General features: G+C 35.1%; 1 protein-coding gene across 5 annotated transcripts in view; it reads right to left on the bottom strand.

Moving 5' to 3' along the window:
- Positions 1-1986: 1986 nt before the first annotated feature.
- SCAF11 (SR-related CTD associated factor 11) overlaps positions 1987-26555 on the bottom strand; it is a 73390-nt gene continuing 48821 nt past the window's right edge. For 3 of the 5 annotated variants that reach the window (XM_067696288.1, XM_067696287.1, XM_067696291.1), the window contains 9 exons: positions 14927-14985; positions 14565-14674; positions 13490-13591; positions 11608-11717; positions 8265-10964; positions 6787-7133; positions 5548-5766; positions 5061-5180; positions 1987-4780 (listed from right to left, as the gene is read on the bottom strand). In XM_067696288.1, coding sequence (XP_067552389.1) covers positions 4634-4780; positions 5061-5180; positions 5548-5766; positions 6787-7133; positions 8265-10964; positions 11608-11717; positions 13490-13591; positions 14565-14674; positions 14927-14985 — 3914 coding nt within the window. In that variant the 3' untranslated portion in view covers positions 1987-4633. The remainder of the gene's footprint in view (positions 4781-5060; positions 5181-5547; positions 5767-6786; positions 7134-8264; positions 10965-11607; positions 11718-13489; positions 13592-14564; positions 14675-14926; positions 14986-26555) is intronic. The other 2 variants (XM_067696290.1, XM_067696289.1) reach the window with 2 other exon arrangements.

Consider the following 26555-nt stretch of genomic DNA (forward strand, 5'->3'; position numbering starts at 1 on the left):
AAGAATGGTAGATTTGTCTACCAAAAATCTAAACAATGGCTTTGAGTTAATTGCTGGCCTCTGGATTTTTTTTACAAATTTTTTTACTGTGAAATATACCACCACATATAACAAAGTGCATAAAGAGTAGTTTATTATATAACAACTGACCACGTCAAGAAGTAGACCTTGGTAGTCCCCCTCCTTCCCAGGCCTTTGCCCCCTCTCAGTCACAGCCTCCTCCGTCCCCCATATCAGTGACCACTATCCTGATTTTGAAAGCAGTCACTCCCTTTAAAGGTTTTTTGGTTTTATCACCCTTCTTCGCACCTTATTCCCCCAAGCAAAGTCAGTTCTGTGCTCCCACTATACTTATTTCAGCCATTACTCCCACATGTGGTATGTTGGTTTACATCTGTGAGCTCAAAACCCCAAGTCAAGCAGACTTTGGCGTCTACCGATCCTAGGTCTGAATCCTGGCTCTATCACTAAGTAGCTGTGTAACTAGGTAACTCAGTTAAAGCTTTATGCATCTCAATTTTCTCATCAGTAGAACAAAGATATTACTAGAATTAGTTTTATAGATAAGGTAAATATGTCTGACAGAATGCCTATCACATAGTACAAGCTTCATATGCTATTATTGTACCATTCTTTTAGAAAACTGTGGTATGATTAAACCCGGTAATATGTGAAGAATCCAAGAATTCCTGACACACAGTAGGTGTGCAGTTTGATAAAATGAATGTTCATTAAGACCCTAAAAACGAGCAATCTTAAATGCTGTCACAATATCGAAGTTGGAACTAAGAGTAAACTATAAGCTCAGACACTGTGGAGGGACTATAAATTAGGACACTTTTCAGAGAGCAACTTGGCAACATCTATCCAAATGAAAAATGTGTATATCCTGAAACTCAATGTAACCTTGTATACAAAAAGATTGGCAGAGGTAAGTCACACAGGGTGTTAAAACATTGTTTCTAGTAACCAAAACTTGTACATAACTTAAAATGTCCATCAACAGATGGATATAGCCCCTATAAAATAGAACATGGACATGACTATACCTTCAAGTTATTAAGGGAACTAGAAATGCACAAGTTTACAGGATATAATTCATGTGCTGGGGAAAAAGATCTGTGAAAACTATTTTCCGGGAGTCTTAAAAAGCATCTTATAAATGCATTGAAGCGTTTGGGAAAAATAACTTTCTGATGGTTCTCTTTGTAGAGACAAATCAGCTTAGGAAAACAATGGAGTTTTAAACTAAATATATTCAGTTTTAAACTCAATTTAAAAAATTACACTTCAAGTGTATGTAAATAATTACATCTTAAATTTTAGGGGGAAATAAAAACTGATCAAGATATTCTACTTACAGGAATCAATTCCCAGAAAATAATCTGAAACGGGTACAATTTATGTATAAAGATTTTTACATCAGTCATTTAATTAGTACAATTTATATTTTGCTAATTTTATTATTTATATTAGTAAAAATAGCTTAATATCCAATAGTGGAGGACTGTTTTAAGTAATGGTATATCCGTGTAACAGAATACTATTATAGCTATTAAAAGTCATGCTGCAGAATTTTTATTAAAATGGAAACTTCTCAATACATTAAGTGAAAAAGATGTTACAACACAGTTACGTGCAGTTTGATCAGTGTTAATAGTTGTTACCTTTAAGTGGTAGGATTACAGGCTATTTTTCTCCTTTTGTTTTTAGGTTTCTTCCTTCTTTTACAGATTTTTTAATTTACTAAATAAGCTTTTCTAATTTCCTACAATGATATGTAATTAGGAAAAAATGCTACTAAAATACATGCTTACAGCTAACTCCCCTTGCTTTACAACTTGGACATTTACGTTAACTGCGATGCTAAGCCTAACTACTTTGGTACAAATCCAAGAAATACTGCAACACATGTTTGGAAAGAGCTTATGTGGTGAAAGTCACCATTTCCCAGGAATCTTAATAATAAAATGTTAAAGACACTACTTTGTTTATCAAAAGAATTTATTAGAAAATATTACATACTACATATCTGTTTAATAAGAGTATTGTTTCAGTAGACAGCACTCCATCCTCATACTACAAACAACGTCTCACGGACCATGGAGCAAGCACTGTGCTCGTGAAGCTACATCTTTTGGATGGAACGTTCAAGCAGTACACACTGTGGCCATTTAAAGGAAAATGATGGAAAAAATATAATTACCAGAGGAGAAAAATCAAAAATTTTGGAATGTTAAAATAACTAATTTTAGTCTCAAAATTCTAGGCGTCACTATAGCCTAAAACATCAGTCAATGTGACTAGGAAGTTAAAGAGACCAAGGTTTCAAAAGTTAATACTGAATCTTCATAAATAACAAGAGGAATCTGTAACCCCACAAAATGTTTTTAAGTTTGTGCACATGCAAAATTAATGTAAATTTCTGATAAAAGCAAGAATGGGAAATGTTAAAAAGCAATGTATTTTTTTAACATAAAGCATGCACTTTCTAATACATTCTTAAATATTTCAAAGTTGATTCTAGTCCAGTAATATTCTTCATTAGCTATTTCAATTGCAGGCCAACCAGTACCCCAACCAGATACAGAGTAGTACACTGTTGTTATTCAAGAAAGGTGGAATTAATTCTTAGCACTGCTACCAAAGATGCGAGACTTTTAACTCTTGACCACACCACCTATTTTTCTTCAAAACTTTTAAACATGTTTGCACAAGCTAAACGGTATAAAGCAAATTTTAAACTGTCATCCAACTCCCAAATGTCACTGAAAGAAAATGTCGGAAAAATACGTTGTGTGATTAATCAATTTAGGCAATTTGCTACAAAATTTTCTAAATGTGAACCAGCTTTAACCCAAAATAGATTAAAAATTCACACAATTGTTTCTAGAGTTCAAAACTGAAACAAATGAGGTGTGCATTGATATTTAAAACACTGTCTTAATATTTTATTAGAAGAAATATACTTCCAAAACTCTTTCCCCATCATAACCTAAACACAAACTTTAATTAAAAATATATATAAATCAGTAGAATACCATATTACAAATGCCCAGAAATGCAGAATAAAGATCAGAAACTGCTTGGAAATATTTCTACCACTTTTGGGATTATACTCATAATCTAATAAAGATTATGAACTAGCACAATCATTACTGGGGCCAATATTTCAAAATTCGCCTATCAAAGCTAGCACCAGGAAAGTATTATACACATAAAATTGAGAAACAGATAATCTTTACTTCAGAAAAGCACAGTCCTAAAGAGTATTGCTTTCACTATTTAGCTAGAACAAGGGTCAGTCTGTCTCACTGAGGCACAGATCCATCTTTGTGCCATTAAGATCTTATCTGAAGTGCCTTCCAATCATTTGGTATCTATTGAAAACTGTTACTGGAATGAAACAGTTTATCATGGAAATAATCCATTTTTTCTTCCAAGATGCCAAATAAAATAATAAGGCTAGAACATTTTAAACTTACCTTTAATAAAAATAGTACTAAAACAAAAACCAATCTCTAGTCCCTGAAAGCCTAACCAAGACTCCATTATTTAATTCCTCTCCTTTTTCCAAAACACCGGTTTTAATATCTAGAATTTTGCAACATGGTTAATGGCCACCAAATGGTCACCAAATTAACACTTTATTCACTGTAAAGCATTTGGAGATTTCTAAAATGCGAGAAGAATTTCATTAGTACTTAGTCAGATGAGCAACAATCTGAAAGCCACTGAAGCAAATGTCATGATTCTACCGTAGCCACAGGGAAGGGAGGGTTACTACTTAAAAGCAATTCTCCAATTGGCACAATCAATTTACCATCTCTGATAAGTAGAAGATGTTATGGAAGAACATAATTTTTACAAAGTCAACACTTTCTCCAAACAGGTCTTCTAAATTCAACAGAGCTTAGACTGCCGAAGTTGTAAATCTAGCAAATCAAATTGCTTCATCTCAACTGGGGGAAAAAAAGGCACAAAAGAAAACCAAGCAGCATAACCTTTATTTGGTGATACAACAGGTGAACAGTGTTCTAAAGTTTTGAACACTGAATTTTACTCGTGTGATAATTTGTTTTCTATCTAAGCAATTTACTCAGATGTGTGCTTTAAAAATACACAGTAGGAACCCTGCAATTGGTATGTTCTGTTATTAGAAATATTTTTCATGGTAATACATTACTTATCTTTGTATAATTAGAGAGAAAAATCATAAAGATCATACTTTATTTTTAGCCTGACAGAATAAATGTACTATATATATCTCTTCCAAAACCAGTGCACTCAGAAGTTCATTTATGCACTCCACTGTTCAAATCAAAGAGCTGTACATCTTCTTCCAGTATCCACAATATAACACAGTCCTTGTAAAAATGCACATTCCTTTAACCCCTTTACTTTCCCTTGAATTTGTTTTTTTTGGGGGGGGGGGTGGAAGGGAGGAAAAGATATAGAAGTTGCGGTGCAGAACTATATTTATTTAGAGCAAAACATTATATCCTACATTAAAAAAAATAATTTTATCAAAACCAAATTTCAATCACAGTTACGTATGATTTTCCATTAAAGGTACATGTTGAAATTGCACTTTGCAGGTATCTTGATAGTGTCCTTTATAGTGCTCCCCACTTCAGCCTATGTTTTTATCAGCAGACACAGGTTCTTCCAGAGTTTTCTTTTGGCTTCCCTTCCGTGAATATTTGTATTTGTCTACATAGGCTTTAACCAGATTTGCCACTTTAGTAGAATTTACTTCTCCACTCTTACTATGACAAACCTATAAAAAAAAAGAAGGGGGAATATTTTTCTCATACTTCAACAGATTAAAGGAAAATAGCTTTATGAAAAACAAATATGCCAAAGAGATAACCAGACATTTTTTAATGTTTCATTATCTCCTGTTGGGTACATGTTTCGTTATCTCAAAAGGTAAAAAAACAGACAAGAATGGTAGAAGCTACCTCTTACTATTTTAATTAATTTAATTAAGCATTCCTTTATTAAAACAGGCATGTTCAAAACAATACGTACATAACTCCACTAAAGCTATAACTTACTTTATCTACCGCTTTCCGCACAATCTCTTTATATTCTTCCTTGGTGATATCTTTATTTTGATAAAATGGCTTAATGGCCAATTTTACCTCCTGTGCTGCTTTTTCTTGAATTTGCAATTTCTGATAAGAGGAAAATGTATAATTATTATTTGCCCAATCACGTACTTTCAAAAAAAATTCTTTAAAAATATAAAATTGAAACATTTACATTTACATTTACATTATTGCAAGGAACTATTCAAATATTAGTGTTATAAATACAAAATAGTTATTTACTAACACATACCAAACATTTCTAAAAATAAATATGAAATACTACCAGTAATTCAATTGGCACCAACATATTCAGACAGAACCCTTTAAATAATATTGGAATTTAAGACTATCAACAATAAATTCCCTTCACCACTTATACAATAGAAAGCTGTTATTTTTTCATCTTTATCATATACAGAATCATGTAAGTTGCTCTCAACTTTGAACTTGCCTTGTCTGTCTTCGAGCTATCTGCGCTGGCTTCCACTGTAACACTTACTTTGCTTTCTGCCAATTTTACAGCAGCATTAGAAGCTCTGCTGTGACTTGATGACGAAGTATTACCAGAACTTGGTCCCTGAACTGTTCCCACATTTCCTGGGGCTGCTGTCGGAGCAGGCAAGACTGGTGTACTCATGTTATTACTTACATGAGAAGCACTAGGAATACCCTGTTTTAAAGAGTTATCATCAGTTAATGAATTACTTGTACTCAACAGAAGTCTTTTAGTCACCTATTAGAAATAACATCAAAAAAAAAATCAAAGCAATCCAATACCTAAGTACTTAAGGGAAATGCATATTTCAGGTCATTTATATCTAAAGGACTCTGAAGAAAAATGAGTAACATTCTTCAACAGAGCCCCATTTAAATATTTCATGATGACTTTTAAAAAATATATATGTATTGTAATGTTCTGACAGCAACACTAAAACCAACAAGAAGCAGAGCAGCATTAATAACAGTATCTTTCCTACAAGGCTCTTGAGAGTAGATGCCCCCCCTTCAAAGATGGAGGAAAGTGAGACAGTGAAGTCAAATGACTTGCAGTAAGTTGACAGCAGAAAAAGATACAAGATCCCAAATTCCCACTCCCCTGCTCTTCCAACTCTTGCTGTCAGGATTCTAGAATTTCTGAGATGTAGACATGAAACTATAATCAACACAATGTTTACAGATTATTATTGAAATTTTTCTATATTTAAGAAGTGCCTCAGAGGCACTTTTTTCACATGGTAAATTCATGAAAATGAAACACAGAGGGTAATGGACGATGAACAGCTTTATCTGGTGTTTGAACAAAACAGTACAAGGTTTATCACAGTACCCAATCACAACAAGTTCCCACCCCCTGAAAGTCCAATAAATCAGGGAAAGTGTCCACCACTTGATTCTAGTTTGGCGCATAATTTGGTCTTTTTAACCTGACCAAGAAACCTGTTTGGGTATCAGCAACAGCCTGTATGTAGCTCAGATTTGATACTATGCATTCAGTTCATTTTCTCATTTGGGAGTGGGAGGTTTGGGGAAGGACAGTGAAAAGGGGGTTATGAAGGTTTACCATAAACCTAACCGAATAAGTCACTGTGTATGGATATCCAGCCAGGAAGCCCTTTCTTGAACATCTGTCCCTAACAGCTAAATGTTTACAATGGCTATGTTGATTAAACTTGAGTTGCTGAAAACATACCTGCAATTGCTTTCCATCTGGCTGTGAAGCAATGTAGCTGACTTGCTGGGATGGAGGGGGAGGGGGTGGTGGTGGTGGTGGTCCCTGAGATACACTGGTGGGAGCAGCTACCTGCATGAGAGGTACTCCTGTGTGCAGATGCAAGGGCAGCTGAGGATGAATGTTAAACGGATTGCGCTGGAGATTCATCAAAGGAGCATGAACACCCACTGGATATGGGAAGATATTCATAGGCTGGTGTTGTGCATTCATTTGTTGCTGCATTACATTCATTTGTGGTTGCATCATATTTATAGGTAGCTGAGAACCATCACCTTGTTGGTTTGTTTGGTCTTTTAGGTTAGAATCTATCAAAAGAAAAAAGGCTTATGAAAAAAATTCATGTTACAAATTTCTTTAGCCAGAGAAACAAAGAACCACTGGTTACAATAAAATAGCAATTAACAGAACGCCTAAACCAATACCCAATTATTCAGTTTAATCCTGTCATTCCTAAATAACGTGGGCTGATTTTCTAACTGAAAGGAAACATTCAACTAAAATTATTTTAAAGCATAACTTCACACAATAACATCGGTCAACACTCACAAAGAATCAGTAGCTCAAGAAACTTCTTAGTTAAAGAAATAATCACATAAAATTTAAGATTACTAAATTAGAAGGTTAATCACTTTTTAAAAATCTGCAACAGTTTTTCTTGCAATGTTCCCAAGAAAAGTCAAGGAAAGATAAATCTTTCTTTAGCAGAGTGACTTATTTATAGGGAAACGATAAAAAAATTTCAAGTGCAGGGCTTCCCTGGTGGCACAGTGGTTGAGAATCTGCCTGCCAATGCAGGGAACACGGGTTCGAGGCCTGGTCTGGGAAGATCCCACATGCCGTGGAGCAATTAGGCCCGTGAGCCACAACTACTGAGCCTGCGCATCTGGAGCCTGTGCTCCACAATAAGAGAGGCCACGACAGTGAGAGGCCCGTGCACCACGATGAAGGGTGGCCCCTGCTCGCTGCAACTAGAGAAAGCCCTCGCACAGAAACGAAGACCCAACAGAGCCATAAATAAATAAATAAATAAATAAATAAATAGATAGATAGACAAATAGATAAATAGATAAATAAATAAATAAATAAATAAATAAATAGAATTCAAATAAAACGTTAAAAAAAAATTTCAAGTGCACACATCTGATATAAATGAAACAGAATTTAAATCCTGCATAGGACTATCTCAAATTCTTCTACTGTAGCAAATTATACTTAAAATATTTATGTCTTTGGCAAGGTTTGGGGCAGGCATGGGGTGGAAAAAGAAAATAAATATTGAAGTGTATATCTATTATACAATACAAAGTGACTTGTAAATAACTGGGATTCGCTTTAACATAAAACTATAAATAGGGATTATTTCAACTCATATAAATAAGGTATTAAATTTATAATCTCTTTCTTCAAATAAAAGTGTTGGTAAATAAACACGTTACCCTGTTCAGTTGTTTCCTCCTCTTGCCTCATCCATGCAGACTGTGGACCTGCAGAATTCCTCCCTCGTCGTGAATAGTAGTTTTGTACATCTGCTGGCAGAGTCTTTCTCACAGCCCAGCTAGATGCAGATGTCCACCCCGACCTATCTGCCGGTGTATCAAATGAGAACTCTTGCTCACTTTTCCGTTTATAGGGCTGTTCCACAAACTTGAAAGTCTCATTCCCTGAACTATTTGAATTCCCTGAGAGGGGTTTTCGGTTTTGCCACCTGTTTTCATTTTGATCTGTGTAGGCAAAACCACCTCTGTAAGCGCCTCTGCCACGGTTACCTCTACCACGGTTCGACATCCAACCTGAACCAAAGTTTTTATTCCAAGAATTCCCTGCATTTTCATTTCTATTTTCTTCCCAATGAGAATCTTTTAACTTTTCTGGATTTCTGGTCCTCGGATCAGGCCCAGAATTTATTTTTTCTGTTACCCAACTGGGACAGTCATTTCTATGTTTGTCAGCAGAATCTGAATCATCAGCATCTGGACTGATGTCATTTTTTTCTTTTCTTGTATTTTCATTCTGTTTCTCTGAGTCATTCTTTCTGTATCGATCATTTCCTCGTGGACATCTCCAACCATCGTTTGCCCATCTTTCCTTCCATCGAGGAGAATAACTGACTCTGTCATTTCTACCAAATGATGAACTCTTACTTTTTGTTCTAGATCTTGATGGTGACCTAGAACGAGATCTGGACCGAGACCACCTTCTGGTTCTCCTTTCTCTATCTCGATCTCTCTTTGGCCCATCTCTATCACTTTCTCTTTCTCTGCTCCGGGACCTGGATTTTTCTCTTGGGGAGGAATCTTTCAGTCTTGACTGAGATCTTCTGTTCTCTCTAGAAGTGTCTCTTTTTGGGGAGAGTGATTCAGATCTTTTGCCTTCCCTAGTGCTATCTCTTTTTGGAGATCGAGACTGAGATTTCCTCCTTTCTCGTGGGTCCTTTTTTGGGGACTGAGAACGAGATTTTCTCCGTCCTCTTGCAGATTCTTTCTTGGGAGATGGTGATCGAGACTTCCTGCTTTCTTTTCCAGTTTCTCTTTTGGGAGATGGAGACTGAGACCGCTTCTTTTCTCGTGCAGTGTCTTTGTTGGGAGACCAAGTTGTAGATGGAGAATGAAATCTAGATCTTCGAGTACGAGGCTTTTTGGCTTTATCTATCGTATCTATTGGGATTTCAGATGGCTGAGACACAGTTTCAACCTTTTCATTTGAAGGACCAGAAGATGACATATTCTTTTGGGAACCGTGCTCCACAGAATTTTCATTCAATTGTTTAGCATCAGCACTTACAGACGGTTCGAGTTCAGATTCATTCTGGTCACTGCAAAATGAATCACATTCCATAGGTATCATTTCATTATTGTCCTCACTAAAATGCTTCTGAATCAGTGCAACATGTGTTTTAGGCAATTCTGTAGATCTGGGATGTTCAACCAGAGATTCAGTCTTTTCTTCGAAAGATTTGTCCAATTTGGTGTTAAGATTTTTTTTTAATAAATTGTTTTCAGAGTCTTGAATACTATTGAAATTTTCATTCCCTGAAGTATCACATGTTGCAATTATTTCTATATCTTCATTTTCAACATGCCCAAGCAAATGAACCTCTGAGCTCTCAATAGATTTTTTGTCCACTGTTTGTATAATTCCACCCTCAGAAGATTCTAATTTGGGGCTGTCAATAAGATGTTCTGTTTTTACTGTAGAATCTTTATGATCAATAATTTTTACTATAGGACTCCCCATAAAGTTGTCTTCATTAACCGCTGACTCTGCATTCTCAGGGATCTCACCTAGGCTTGATATAGGTTGGTGTACTTCGATTTCAGATCCTGAACATGTAAGAAAATCATTTGGAAGATGATCTGTACATCCATCAGCTTTTACTTCTGATTCTGAAGGTAAAGCTATTTGGTCTTGATTTTCCAAAGGGTCACCTCCTTTTTCAGAAGTATTCTTAGAAATCTCACTTTCCAGACATAACATATTAGCCTCTATACCTGTATTCTCAACTTTTTGAATTTCCTCCTCCTCTCCAACTAGCACAGGAGGAGCTTGGGTACCAGATTCAGAATATACAGATTCTACTCTTTCCTCTGTATCGTGGGTCTCACCATGTTCCTCACTTTCTTCTACTGGCTCACCGCAACTTCTCAAGCCATTAGCAGACTCATTTTCTACATTTATCTGCACAGTGTTACTACTTTCTACATCTGATTGATGTTCTTTCTCTAACACAGGTGGTATGTCAGATTCTACTATTTCTTCATCTACTGAATCACTGGAAGATGATTTTTCAGGGGGAGGTACAGAGCTCCGAAGTTTCTTCTTCAGTAAAGGTAGTTTTCTTCCTCTTCTTACAGACTTCCGTTTTGGAGCCTGTCTTGTTTGCTTTTCTGACTCACCTGAAGAGGAAACACTTACAGATGGATTATTACTATCTGGGGCATCACACCCAGAATTATTTGATACTGGGGACCTCTGAGACTGACTGACTGGTTCAGCTCTCGTGTTACGTGTAGATCTCCTTGTAGGAGTTGTTGCTGCTGGTTTTCGTCTTGATCCTCTGGTGTTTGAGGTACCAGAAGTTTGCTTCTTCTCTTCTCCTTCTTGAGTATGTGCTAATGCATATCCTTTGCAAGAAGTACCTAATAATACATGTTTTTTAAAAAGTAAGAAGTGTATGTTTCAAAAAATGATAATAGTTTGGCTTAAGCTTATTTTAGCATAAAATAGACATCTATAACAGAGTGAAACAAAATATACTTGTGAATCAAATTATAAATAAATGCATAGCTACTGACACCTGAGTAATACCAATTTTTTAGTGCTACTAAAATGAGTTATCCCAAGATTTGAATCCATGTGGGCAATTTTATAGGGAAAACAACAAAAGAAAATATGTTTCGTCTGATAACTGCCATTTGCTTAATGAATCACTAGGCAAAAACAAGAGACAACAGCTATCCACAAATAGTAAAGACTCAAACTATTTGTTCATAATAGGAGATATTACTTTAAAGATCTATGGTTTGAACATTGAAGCCCTAAATAGAAAGGAGACTTCTAATCAGTTCCTCAAAGTCATGAAGCTGTAATTTCTTAAAAGGAATTTTCTAGTTGGGACAATTTTAAAGTCAAGTCACTGTACAAATATTTATAGAAATATCTAGGACTTACTATCTATACCTTATTTTACACTTTTTCTAAGTCATCAACACTCATTCTTTTTATGAGACTGAAAGAGGCTAATAACTTTTTTTAAACTAGAAAGAATTTCAAAAACTTTACCAAAATTTTCTAAAGATATGGTACTTGTTGGAAAAATAGTTCTTGGCAACACAGAGGAGGAGATGAGAGGAAGCACTTCTGTTTCAATATTCCAGGGTATAAAACTAATTCTGAAAATTCAAAAAAAAAAGACATTTTTGTTTAAATGGTTTAAAAATTAAACCAGCAATTTAAAGGTACTAATTTTCCAAATCAGGTTAGCGACATTAAAATACAGGGTGCTTAAATTATTTTTTGCCAAATAGCTAAAAATGTAAGCTCAAGGTTACTCATTGTTCAAAGATGGTTACCAACTGGCTGCAAAAAACAAAAACAAAACAGAAAACCTTTTAAAAGCATGTTTTTTGATAAATTAATAGCAAAGGGAGATCAAAGGCAACTTAATACATAACAGTTGTTTCTTGTTTAAAGAAGTTAATGCAAGACTTTGTCAAAAATTTTTTAGCCTTTTCTTCCCACCACTCTAAAAAATAATAAATTTGGATAATAAAATGCAGATAAATAAAATACACAAATGAAATGCACAGATTTTAAGTTCACAGTATGATGACTTTTGACCAACGTATACACCTGTATAACCTCCACCCCAAACAAGAAATAGAACATTTCCGCCATCCCAGAAAGCTCCTTCATGCCCCTTGCTCCAGCCCCCCTCCACTTCCAGGCAACCAAAGAGATAATTTAGTCGAGTTAATCAAATCAGGCTTTAAAGAAATTATCAAGGTCAAAGGGGAATCAGTCCATACATTTAAAAAAAGTAACAAAAACTGAAAGTAAAACTACATCACTTGAATTTTGAATGTGATAAACATTATGGATGTTTATCACATTTTTTATTAGACTTCTTTATGTTTTTACAGCATATATCAAGGCCAAAAACATCAAAATAAATACATTTTTAAAAAGGAAAAAAAACACCTGATGTCTATTGCTATGTTATATTCTAAAATCCCTCAATCTGAGGATGACGGCTCTTCAAGGTTCCCAGGGTCTCTATGGACCTGCTAAGACGCCAAAGTTTCTTCACTCACAACCAATCCACCCTCAGCTTCTTCCTACTCTGATTCATATTTTGTTCAGTCAGGTCTCATAACAAAAGACTCTCTCACCCAGTCGAAGGTGAGATTCTGGAGTAGGAGGAAAGAAGCTTGAAGAACAATGTGCAACTTGCACATGTACAAAGAAAACAGCTCTAAGGTTTCATATTATACATATCTGGACTTTCTAATTTTACTTATGTTCCACTGTTATTCCTAGAGGGTGAAAGCCCTTCGCAGAACTGTATTACAGTGATATCTAAAAGTTACAGTATGTTACAGGAATGAATATAAAACTCTGGCAAGGAACTTGGTCTTTACATAGGAACCTGATTTAAGTATACATCGTGTACCTACCAATGTGTTAATAGCTTCAGAAAAAACTAAGAAAGAAAGGGATAGATTATAGAAAGTCATGAATGTCAGGGCAAAGTAGGGACTTGATCAAGTAGTGATTTAGAATAACACTGTGGAGATGGGAAGCGTCATGATAAAATCAGTGCTTCAGCTAATAGCACACAGGGAAGACTGGAACGGAGGAAAAGATAGAAGAAGGATGGAAGATCTGAATGCTATTACTAATAATGAATCTTATCATTTGGGTGCTCTCCCTGTTAAAGTAATCAAATATCTACATTTATTAAACAAATAAATAAAATATTCTTTACTTTTCAAGGGGTTCTTTAAATAGGGGCTTTTCATTAGGCAACTGAAACACCAAAGTTGAATTAAACAAAACTTTCTTAGAAACATACCCATTGAATAAGATACCTCTGTGCCTTATTAATGATATCTTATGCACACGTTAGCATGCAGACACTTTAGTAAACAATTTTTTTTTTTACCTTCCAATTCCAGGTAATGTATCAGGAAACCATGACAATTCCAGTTCCTGTCTCTTCTGCCTAATCAACGCACTGATTTCATTGACTTCTATAAATTCTGTACTAAAAGATAAATTTTAGACCCTCATCAGAATTCCAAATATTTAAGTTCAGAATAACAACTGAGTTATACCATAAATAGCAGAAGTTTTTATACCTAGCATTATAAATCACATTTTTTAAAAAAAGAACATTTTTCTATTTAAAAACTTTCAAAATGAACTCATTCCTAAATTTTTTATATTATAAATCTAAATTGTACTAATCTGATTCATAAAAATAACACTTGAATTTCTATCTTGACAGAATTTTTAAAAAGTCAATTCAGACGAATAGCCTTATTATTGAGAGAAAAAAGCAACACTACTTCTATCCCATGAACCAAAGTTGCAGCAAGCAGTTCCAGCCAGAATTCTAGGTGCAATAGTTGCCACCTGAAGCTAAGTGTAAGACGAAAGAAGAAAGTAAAGGAAGGCATGGTTATTTTTGTAACCAAAAATGGGTACAGTTCGGTTTTTCAAAAGGCTACTCGGATGTAATTGTTTTCTTTGGGTAACTTGCCAACCTCTAAAATTAAATCACAATCTTAATCTGTCTCGTTCATTCAACCAACTCCATGGGATTTTAAAACTCCAACTTAATCTTCAAATTCCACAAATATCTACTCACGATCTATAATGCCAGTTACTAAAGGATTCAAAGATGACTGAGTCTACTCTGAAAGTGTTCTGCTTTATTAGGTACTTCCCTCATCATTTAATAACTAGCCTACTTCTCTGTCACATAAAAACCTTGTGTAGAACAACTAAATTTATTATTAAGGAAAAGGAAGACCACTAGCATAGGCAGTCACTGCATAACAGAGGGTCACAAAGTAACACGTTTCCCTTTGTTTATTTGCCAAAAGAAACAAAAACATAAAACAAGGTGCTTTCATAATGTTTGTTGAGCCAAGTTTAAATTTCTACCAAAAGTTAACTTTAATAACTAAAATATCAAATATAAAAAGCATAAATTAAAAGCAGAAAATACTAACCAGTAAGCTGTACTGGTAAAAGCAGATTCCCCAGTGTGACTACTAGAAGAGAAGATATTGGAGAAAAAATTTCTGAAGCACTGATTTGTACACGGATTTGATCTTTGAGGCTAGAAAAGTAAAGAGAGGTTGGTGTTACAGCAAACAAAATCTTTCCATAATAGGTAGGTAATATTGGGTTAGCCAAAAAGTTCATTTAGGTTTTTCTGTTAAATCGTACTGAAAAACCCGAACGAACTTTTTGGCCCACCCAATAGTTATATTTAAATATTTTGATATACATGAGGCACTAGAGTTATGTACCAAAACAATAATAAACTGTTATTAATCTAAGAAAAATATTTTTCTTTATTTCAACAAACCTTATTTGTCTTTATTATTGCATTTTCTTTTCCTCCCATTTCACTGTGTTTAGAGTTTCCTGTACAAAGACACAAAAAGATCTTGCCTTAATTTTTATTTTAAAAGGTTGTAAACGAGTATTGATACTGGCATATTGACAAGAGAAGGTTAAAATGTGTAGACAAGTTGTATTTAAAACAGCAGTACTTGCATTGATAAAATTTTTTTTAATGCTAATTTTATCTTGTTAAGCCACAGACAAAAGGAAAATATAAGAGGGCGCAATACAGAGAACTAGTGAAGCATGTAAAATTGCTATGCTCGGAGCATTAAGTATTAAAATTCTAGTCAATATTTTCTGGCACCATGTGCAAACTTAAACCGTCCTATAATGAAAAGCATATAAAAGAAGTCAAATTATTTAATATCAATAATGCACTTAATATATCCTTTCAAGTTATGACCTAAACAACAGGTACTGTTAACTCACCTCAAGTAGAAGCTGACCAGGGGAACTGGGGCCATCAGCCCTTGTCAACCATAAATTACCATTTGGCCACAGTCACCAATTTCAATTAAGTACCCTCCCCCTTCCTCCTCAAACTTTATAGAATTAGGAAAAGTAGAAGTGTTGATTAAAACAGCTTTCTGCTACAGCAACGTTTTTGGTTGTATTGCTTACGACTTATTTTTTGGTTTTACCTGTCCCATCTGAAAATTTATTTCTATGGATACATACTTCCAGGTTAAGGAAGATAAAGGAGGAATAGTTTCTGCTAACCACAAAAATTGTGTTAACATCTTTATAGATTACTGCTCTTGGTTTTCTTTATCATCAAACCTATGTTATTAGTCATCTCTACCTATCAATACACTTGTCTGCAATAAACTGCTGCTGGTACTGCCACTGCTCTCTCCTCAGAACTCTGGGAAAAGTTTACAGTACAATCAACAACTGGTCTTTCAATCTCCAGCCAAACTTGTCTCACAAAGGCCCTACTAACTTTGTTCAAAGTAAATCAACCTGACTGACTGGGAGGCCTGTTTCCTGCCACTGCAAGATTGTAAGTATTTTGGGTTTCTTCTGTCAGTCCAGTTGGTAACAGTCTACTCTCTACTTAATAACATACTAATTTCCGTTTAAGTTACTACATAACAGCTGTATGGTTTCATGCCATTATCCATCCTTCACACATGTCCCACCCAGAACTGCTGTAACAAATGAAATTTCATGCTGGGGAGAGGGGTGCTGGATGAGTTCCAGGAACTTATTTTCCTACACTTTGATGTATATTTAAAAGATGATACTGACTTTTTCAAGTGGTTAGAGAAGCCAGGAATAAAAATGTGTGATAGGTACCCAGCCACATTCTTAGAAATAACAATTTCCTTCAACTAGACTGAGAATTGCTGTGTTGTAGCTACACAGTATTTTTTACGCCCAAAGGGTGCTAAGTTGTTCTCATTCAGGTTTCATTCACTCAATACTGAATAAGTACGTACTGCTGACACAGCATTCCTTCACTTGGAAGCCTATGTCAAGAAGCCACCACAGATGAAATGCTCTCTGTGGGAAGAACTGTTAGTTTTCTGGCCAATGCTAAGTATGAAAATCTCGTCCAAAAGCTATTTCACATATTTCTGGGTAATTCTCAGGTGATTATGAGCAGCTCCAATGGTGGATTTATCTAAACTGTGGTTTCCTAGAGACCATTTCACAAGTTCATTCTACTAATCTATCCTTTGGACAGCAGTGATACATCTTTTCATTTAATTTTTATCAAAGTAATGCATGTACATACTTCAAGAAGTCAAACAGCATTTCTAGACTTATTAAAAAAAAAAACAACTACAGCAATCCCCACTCCTGATTTCAGCTCCACCAAAGCACTCATCAAATCCTTTAGCTGTCTCCTCTCATATTTCACCTCTTTATTTCTAAATAACATGCTTACTCTACCTTGATTTTTTTGGTTTCAGATATTTTCCAATTTTTTTTTCTATAGAAGATAAAGACTTCTGCTCCTCTACCCTAATGTTCTTTTGATATATCAACATTGGACATAAGCAATATTACATAATTATAACTATACAGACATTCTCGGCTGAACCATGTACTGAATTACAATTACTTTTCTTGCACAACTTCTTGCTTCTCCTAGGGATAATGACTGCTTTGTTTTCTTTTTTCTTTAATTATATTATCTATCATTAACTTAGCTAACTCTACAACAAAAGTATAAATCTCCTCTTAATACACTCAAATACATCAATTCATCCATCAGGTTTGCTCCCCACTCTCTTGGAAATACTCTTCTTTTGTCTTGCTCCAATCTGAACTGACAACTCTCTAAACGCTGCTGTTCAACCGTCATTCTGAGACTATCCTCCATCATTGTCACGATCCCCTTTCTTCCTGGGTCAAAACTCATTTTATTATTTTTCTCCTTTCTCTGTTTCTTTTAGGAACTCATTTTCTGAATCTCACATTGTTCCTTTGTTTACTTTCTCATTAAGTGACACATACATATCCTCCAGTATAATTATAAGAGAGGATGTGTGAGAATGAATTTTTGAGCTCTTATGTATTTGAGAATGTCTTTATTTTGCCCTAACACTTGACTGATGGTTTGGTAGTGTACAGAATTTTCTAGGTTAGTAATTGTTTTCCCCAGAATTTTCAAGGCAGTGCTCCACTGCTCCATCTGTTGTTGCTGACAACATTCTTTTACACATGGTCTATTTTCTCTCTCTAGAAGCTCTTCAAATATTGTTATATGCAGAGTTCTAGGATTTTATAAAGCACTTAGTATAGTTCTTTCCTCATTTACTAGGTATTAGATTAATTATCTGGATACTCATACTCTACTATTCTGGGAAATTTTCTTTTATTGTATTTTTCTTGATAAATTTCTCCCTTTTATTTTTTCTTTCTGGAATTTTAGTACTCAGTACTGGAACCTCATGAACTAATACCCTATCACCTCTTTGACTTCTGTCCCACTTTCTGAGGTTTCTAAGCTCATCTTCCACTTCCGTTCAATATTTTAAACTTCTACTATAATATTCTAAATTTCCAAAAGTTTTCTTTTTTTAGTCTTTTCTTGTCTCACTGATGAAATATCCCTTATCTTATCTCTGAGGATATTAATTTTCAAGTAGTTCCCTGTTTCCCAGCACTGGGTTTCTATCAGGTTCCTTTCCTTTGTCTCTTTATTGATCTCTATTATATTGGAGGTTCCCTCAAATCTCTGGTGATCCTTGATTGTTTGCGGGACACTAAAATACTGATTGAAGATGATGTGGATGGGTGGTCAGTGCCTTTCAATGGCTTTCACTGTAAGGTGATCAAGCACAGATCTGGCTGCTTCATTCAGACACACCCAAATGGCAGTATCTCCAAGTCCTTTAGGCAAGACAGTATCCTGGAAGATACCTTCTATCTCCCACTTTGGGAACAAGCAAGATTGCAAGTGCTTTGGGAAATGATCATGGGTAGAGAACTAGAGGCCTCAACATCTGACTTAATTTCCTTTTCTTTACTGTTGTTTCCTCTACTCCCATGTGTGCTACAGTTTAATCTAGTTCAACCACTCATTCTAGAGAGTAAGCCTCCAGTCTTTGCCTGCATAGACTCCTTCCCCTACACTGGCCAGTAATCTGCAGGATATACTTCTCCTTTAAAAAAATTTAACCAATTCTGTTTTTCAGCACAACTGCATATACCTGCTTTCAGAGATAATAGAGGCCCCCAGACCCAAGACTAAGGTTCTATGGTACATGAACTGATTTGATTCTTAACCCCACTCTCTCCATGAAAGGTTTGGGCTTCAGCTTTCTGCTAAGACAGTTTACCATTCACCTCAAACAACCATTTTCAAGCTTCTACTTTATGGACATTTCTTATCTGCTGTCCCTCCTCTCTAGTTCTCTTATCTTTCTGGCTTTAAATTTTTATTTTCTTTTCATTCCTTTATGGTCATTTCCATAGGGTTCTAGGAGGGATAAGAGAATTAAACAGGTGCTCAATCTGTTATGCTTACCCGGAAGCTTATCTCATTCTTTTGAATTCAGTATATCCCAAAAGATGTTTCATGACAACATCTTTTTCTACAATACGAACCAGTATAACAAAGGCTCTGAGCTTAGAGCCTAGTACTTGGCAGGCATCCAATTAAAAACTTCGAAAAACTTGAAAAAAATTAAAGACACTAAACCACATTGCTTCTGAAATCTAGCCAAGCAATCATAAAAAGACAGATAATATTTTCTCAAGAAGTTCTTTCACAAAAATAAATTTAAATTATCCTTTGGGCACCATGGTTCCTGCTCAGTCTAACTAGGTAAATACATAAAAATGTTCTTAATTTGCACAACTTCCCACTAACTCTACCTTCACCTTAACTTTCATCTTAGTTCCTTGCTCAGTCATCAAATGCCTACATTTAAGAGTCCAAGGTTGCTTCTCTTTTGCATGATAGGTTCATTATTGCCTCTAAACTTTGAGACAATTACAAGTAACTTTACAGATTCTCTTGGTCTTCTAATGAGGCAGTTTGTTAATAAATGATATCTAAGAAATCTCAATGTGAAAATTAAAGGTTAAAACCCTTAAAGGTTCTATTCCTATAGTTATGACTTATAAACTTGAGCCTGAAAAAAAACAAAAACAAAACCTGTGCTCTATTACATTTCTGAAAGGAAACACAAAATAAAGTTAATTACAAAGTTAATTGGTCTGCTAAGTAGGGAGCAGTCTGCTATTTATATCGAGCCATTAGAAAAAGACGATAATTTGAGTTACAAAGCTTGTGGACAACCACAAAGTGAGAGGCTTAAGATGAGTAATATTAATAATATCATACTTTAGCATTATTCTGCAGTGGTAAGAGGCATTAGACATAGAGTCAGAAGACTGGATCAAATTCTGTCTGCTCCAACTGTGTGATCTTGGCCAAGATATTCAGCCTTTTAAAATTGTTTTAAAATTTATAATTATGAACAATTTTGAACATTCCATAAAGTACAAAAAATGACACCTACAGGGCAGATTTAACTGTTAACATTTAGTTATTTTACTTTTATATTAATCTTTGTTTCAGTCTCTTTGCCTTCAAGAGAAAACTACTTTCCTAAAATTGTCTTTTATTTTCACGCATCTTTTTATTACTGAAGCTTTCTGAAGTTTGTTTGCTGTCTGTTACAGGCATAGATCAGTTACCTTTTATCATCAGGTAGCTACAGCCAAGGACAATCAAATACTAAGTACTTAATTACCATTACCACTTTGTATGATACCCTGGAAAATGCCATACAGAAAACACAACTATTCACAACTTAAAATCTTACTAGAAAAAAAAGCCACAAAACAAGCTAATATACTTTATTTCATTGAAGTTAACTGTAAGAACTTGAATTATTTTATGCACCACTATCAGGGGAAAACGGTCAATTAAATTCTCATAGTACATTTTTTTTAATTACAGAAAATTTCAAACAAACACAAAATAGAGCAAATAGCATAATGAAACTCCATTATACCCATATCCCTGCCTCCACAATTATTAATTCACATCCACTGTTAATTTATCTACTACCTTCTCAAGTCATTTTGAAACACATTCTAGACATCATATCATTTTAATGCACAACGATTTCAGTAAATAACTCTAAAATATAAGTGTTCTTTGGGGGAAAAAATAACATTAATACCATTATTACAAGTAAACAAAAAACCTCCAATAACTCCTTAATACCAAACACCTGAAGTTCAATTTTCACCAACTGTCCTTAAAGTTTTATATATATATATATTTTACTTTCTTTTTACAACATGTCACAATAAGGATCCAAATAATCCAACTGTGACTAGTTGAATCTTTCTTTTGTCTCTTTTAATCTACAGGTTCCCTCTCCCACTTTTAAACTCCTTGGAACTTTTTGACAGAAGAAATCAGGTCATTTGTCTATGGTCTACATTTTGTTGATTGCATCTCCTTGTCACTTAACACGCATCTCTGTCTCTTGTATGTCTTATAAATTAGTAGTTAGATTTCTTAATCAGAAATGAGAGGCCCTTGTACCGCAAAATAAATAAATAAATAAATAAATAAATAAAATAAACTTTCCTTTACTACCTTTTCAATTACCTTGATGTATAGTTTATATACAAAAGGCAAGGTAGATGCTTGTATCTTTCCTTTCATATATTGGTTTTAAAAATGAGTTAACTTCCTAGCATCCTCTAAAATAGACCAATTTGTGTTTGTTTACTTACAAGGTAGCATGATGAACTCATGAACTTAAACATATCTGACAGGTTTCAATAACTGTCCTTGACAGTTACTGAAGTTATTATCCTCTTCATGCTCAGATTGTTCCATTTTTGCCTAAAGGGAGCCCAATCTAGTTGATTCTTGAGACTTGTTACAATCCTAGCACTGCTTTGAAAGTTTCCTTGCCTTCTGTTAAGAAAAAAATATTCTAGGCACATCTTATTTATTTACTATCTCAAACCTGTAAACAGTCATTTATTTCAAGGAGGCCTGGTTCTTTTATTAGGAAATGTTATTTGGAGAACACAATCTTTGCATCAGAGTTGGGTCACAGTGATTTCTCATCACTTAGAAATTTTATTTCAGAATTACTGAAAGAGCTGTTTTGGCCACCAAGCTGTTTTGGCCACCAGGTTTGTAATGAATTTTTTACAGCAGCCCTAGGAAACTAATATAGGCCTAGGTACAGTTTTTAATTGACTAATAAAAGTGAATATACAGGCATAATAAATTGGTTAAGGCATTCATAAAACTTCTTTACATGCAAAATCCAACTTTTTCGAATTACTTTTCAACCCAAGTTTGTTGATGACCATTTTTCACATGATATCATCCTCTATGCTATCAAGAACAGTGGTGATTTGTGGAGAATACAGTCAATAAATTATGTAATATCTTTGTATGGTGACAGATGGTAAATGGATTTATCATGGTGATCATTTTGAAATGTACAGAAATATCAAATCATTATGTGTGTACCAGGAACTAACACAGTGTTGTAGGTCAATTATACTTCAAAAACAAACAATCAAACAAACTCATAGAAAAAGAGCTCAGACTTGTGGTTACCAGAGATGAAGGTTGAGAGGAGGAGGAATTGATGAAAGTAGTCAAAAGGTGCAGACTTCCAGTTATAGGATAAATAAGTACTAGGGATGTAACATACAACATGATAAATATAATTAACACCATTGTATGTTATACGTCAAAGTTGTTAGAGAGTAAATCCTGAGAGTTCTCATTACAAGGAAACACTTTTTTCTATTTCTTTAATGTATCTATATGAGATGATGTTCACTAAACTTACTGTGATAATCATTTCATGATGTATGTAACTCAAAACATTATGCTGTATACCTTAAACTTACACAGTGCTGTATATATCAATTATTATCTCAATAAAGCTGGAAGAAAAATAAAGAACAGTGGTGATTCTTCAGGAAATCCATACAAGAACTAAATTATTGGTGCTGGCCTCTTATACTGGCCTTTGCAGTTAAGTATGTACTTAATAGAATTAGCCAACTTATGACTTTCTCGGGAATGCTGCACATGTGTCTGATGAATTTCCCCCAATTCTCTCTCAGTTAGAGGTCTAGGGGTTAAGAAAATTCCAGGATTATCTATGGATCTTCTCCCAAGTTTCTGCTATCTATTCTCCAGATTTAATGACAGCACTTTGTATGTTCATACAATCACAGGCAGTGACAACTATGCAGCTGCTTGGTCAACAGTGATCATACGAGACAAATGATAAGATAGAATCCTACTTCAGAGATGTTACAATGGGGGAAAAGAAGGGTTCTCAGAATTGATCAAGTAAGGCGTATACTAAATGAGTCATAAAGACAAAAAAGAAACACAACCTGAGAAAAAAGAGACAGCTCTAGAATTTTTCAAACAGATATTTAGCTTTCTATCTTTTTGGAGTAACTTTTACCAAGTTTTCCTAAAACGGTTTCACCACATTGTAATCCAGTGGAAAAAAACCTTTAATGGTATCTTTTTGCATAACATTACTCCTTGTAAGATAATATGCAGAAATTTTAGCTTTATTGCTCAACTCTCTATGACAGCCTCAACCTTCCTTTCCAGTCTTATTTCTGATCATGGTCTTTATTAACATTTTTGCCCAAACTCAAGAGTGGGGAAAGAAATGATAACTGCAAGAAACCATCAATATGACTTAAGCGCCAAACACTAATTCACATATCAACATGAACCAATTACCATTAAAACTATCTAAAGATGAAAAAATCTTTTGCATATGACATGCAAACATCCATATTTTTTCAGAGCATCTCTACTTGGTTGTAGAGTAAGCATCTTACATGTCCAAAAGAGAAATCTTTATTATACCATCCCAAACATTCTATTGGCCTTCCCCATCTCAGTAACTGGCAACTCCATTTTAACAGTTGTTCAGGCCTGGACTTTAGTCTCACCCTTGAATTCTTTACCTCACATCAATCCATCAGCAAATCCTTTTAATTTCACCTCTGAAATACAACATTTACAGAATTGAGCCACTTCTCACCACTTCCACTAATATCTTCCTGGCCCAACCCACCATAATCTGTGGCCGGGAATACAGCCACCAAACTAGTCTCTCAGGCCTCCTATGAGGACCTTGCCCTCCTATGAACTATTCTCTCCTTCACAGCCAGAGATCCTTTAATAATATGTCAGTCCATACTATCCCTGAAAGTGCTTGCCATTTAGGAGGCGTTAAATGACCTCCCAGCCAATGGCTTAACTCTTCCTCCTCCATCTACATAATTCAATTGTTCTAGTCATACTGATCTCCATGCTATTCTCTGAACATACCATGATTGCTCCTGTCTCAAGGCTTTTGCACTTGCTCTTCCCTCTCCTGCAACACTCTAGATACATTTATGGCTTGAACCCTTACTTATTCTAGATTGCTGTTCAAATATAATCTAATCCAAGAGGCTTTCCCTGATGCCTTATATAATAACCTCCAGAATGTCATCATCCTTTGTCCCTTTACCCTACTTTATTCTTCTTTGAAGCACGTATAACACCTGTCGTATTATACATTTATCTCTCTATTGTCCACAAAAGATACTCTGTTAGCAAGCACTTTGTCTCTTTTGTGCATTACTACAACCCTAAGAGTCCAGAGCTGCTTCAGAGTCTGTTGAATGAATGAGTTCATCTCAATTCCCTTTTGCTCTCCTAGTACGAACTTCTCATACTGAGTATGTGGTGAGTATGGATTTAGAATTTACACCTGAATAATCTTCATTAAACATGATAACTAAATGTAAGCTATTTCATCAGGTACATAATCTATCTCAATGCTAGAAGAAAAACTGTCTAAGTAAGATGTATTAAACACCACAAGTAAAAAGCAACATCACAGAAAAAAATCTAAATGGGTAATCAGTAAGTACCCAATACCCTTCAACTCAATCCAGACTTGTTCAGTTAAGACATCTGCTAATAATTACATGATAGGTATTAGTACTCTTGTTCTACCCACTCATAAAGTATAAAGAATATTCTGCCTATCCTAAACCAAACAAATGACTTCAGGCATCTTAACATAAGTAGACATGGCATTAAGTTACAGGCCTTGGATAATGTTAACCTTCTGGCAGGAAATACGTTTTTTAAGAACTATAATTAAAAATTACCTATTCAAAATTTTAAAACTCCCAACAAACAAAAGTCCAGGACCAGACGGCTTCTCAGGTGAATTCTACCAAACACTGAGTTAATATCTACCCCTCTCAAACTATTCCAAAAAACTGCAGAGGAAGTAACGTTTCCAAGGCCAGCAACCCTAATACCAAACCAGACAAAGATATCACAAAAAAATAAAATTAAAGGCCAATATCACTGGTGAACATACACCCAAAAATACTCAACAAAATAATGGCAAACCAAATTCAACAGTACAGTAAAACGATCATATATGCCATGATCAAGTGGGATTTATCTCAGGGATGAAAGAATGGTTCCATATCCACAAAGCAATCAATGTGATACTCATTAACAAACTGAAGAGTAAAAACCATATAATAATCTCAACAGCTGCAGAAAAGCTTTTAAAAAAAATTCAACACCCTTTATGATAAAAACTCAATAAAGTGGGTACAGAGGGACCACACCTCAACATAATAAAGGCCATATATGACAAACCCACAGCGAACATCACACTCAACGGTGAAATGCTGAAAGCATTTTCCTCTAAGATCAGGGACAAGACAAAGATGCCCACTCTCGCTACTATTATTCAACATAATTTTGGAAGTCCTAGCCACAGCAATCAGACAAGAAAAAGAAACAAACAGCATCCAAATTGGAAAGAAAGAAGGAAAACTGTCACTGTTTGCAGATGACATATTATACACAGAAAATCCTAAAGGCGCCACCAAAAATCTACTGGAACTCATCAATGAATTTGGTAAAGTTGCAGGATATAAAATTAACATGCAGAAATCTGTTGCACTTCTCTACCCTAACAACAAACTATCAGAAAGACAAATTAAGAAAACAATCCCATTCAAAATTCCATCAAAAAGAATAAAATACCTAGGAATAAATCTAACTAAGGAGGTAAAAGATCTGTACTTGGAAACCTATAAGACGCTGATGAAAGAAACTGAAGACAACACCAACAGATGGAAAAATATATCATGTTCATGGACTGGAAGAATTAATATTGTTAAAATGACCACACTACCCAAGGCAATCTACAGATTCAATGCAATCTCTATCAAAATACCAATGGCATTTTTCACAGAACCAGAACAAATAATTCCAAAATTTGTATGGAAACACAGAAGACACTGAATAGCCAAAACAATCTTGAGAAAGAAGATTAAAGCTAGAGGTATCATATGATCCACCAATTCCATCCCTCGGTATTTATCCGAAGAAAACAAAAACAGTCATTCAAAAAGATATATGCACCTCCATGTTTACTGTAGCATTATTTAAAATAACCAAGAGGGCTTCCCTGGTGGCGCAGTGGTTGAGAGTCCACCTGCCGATGCGGGGGACCGGGGTTCATGCCCTGGTCTGGGAAGATCCCACATGCCGCGGAGCGGCTGGGCCCGTGAGCTATGGCTACTGAGCCTGCTCCGCAGCGGGAGAGGCCACAATGGTGAGAGGCCCGCGTACCACAAAAAAAATAATAATAAAAAAAATAAAAATAACTAAGATATGGAAGCAACCTAAGTGTCCATCAATAGATGAATGGATAAAGAAGATGTGAGATACACACACACACACACACACACATATTCCACACAATGGAATATTACTCAGCCATGAAAAAGAATAAAGCCCTGCCATTTACAACAACATGCAAGGACCTACAGGGAATTATGCTAAGTGAAATAAGTCAGACAGAGAAAGACAAATACTGTATGGTATCACTTATACAAACAAAATCATAGAAAAAAAGATCAGATTTGTGGTTACCAGAGGCAGGTGGTGGGGGAAGGAGGAACTGGATAAAGGAAGTAAAAAGGTACAAACTTCAAGTTATAAGATAAATAAGTACTAGGGATGTAATGTACAACATGATAAATATAATTAACACTGCTGTATGTTATACATG

Source organism: Pseudorca crassidens, chromosome 11 (genome assembly GCF_039906515.1).
Source record: "Pseudorca crassidens isolate mPseCra1 chromosome 11, mPseCra1.hap1, whole genome shotgun sequence".
NCBI lineage: Eukaryota > Metazoa > Chordata > Mammalia > Artiodactyla > Delphinidae > Pseudorca > Pseudorca crassidens.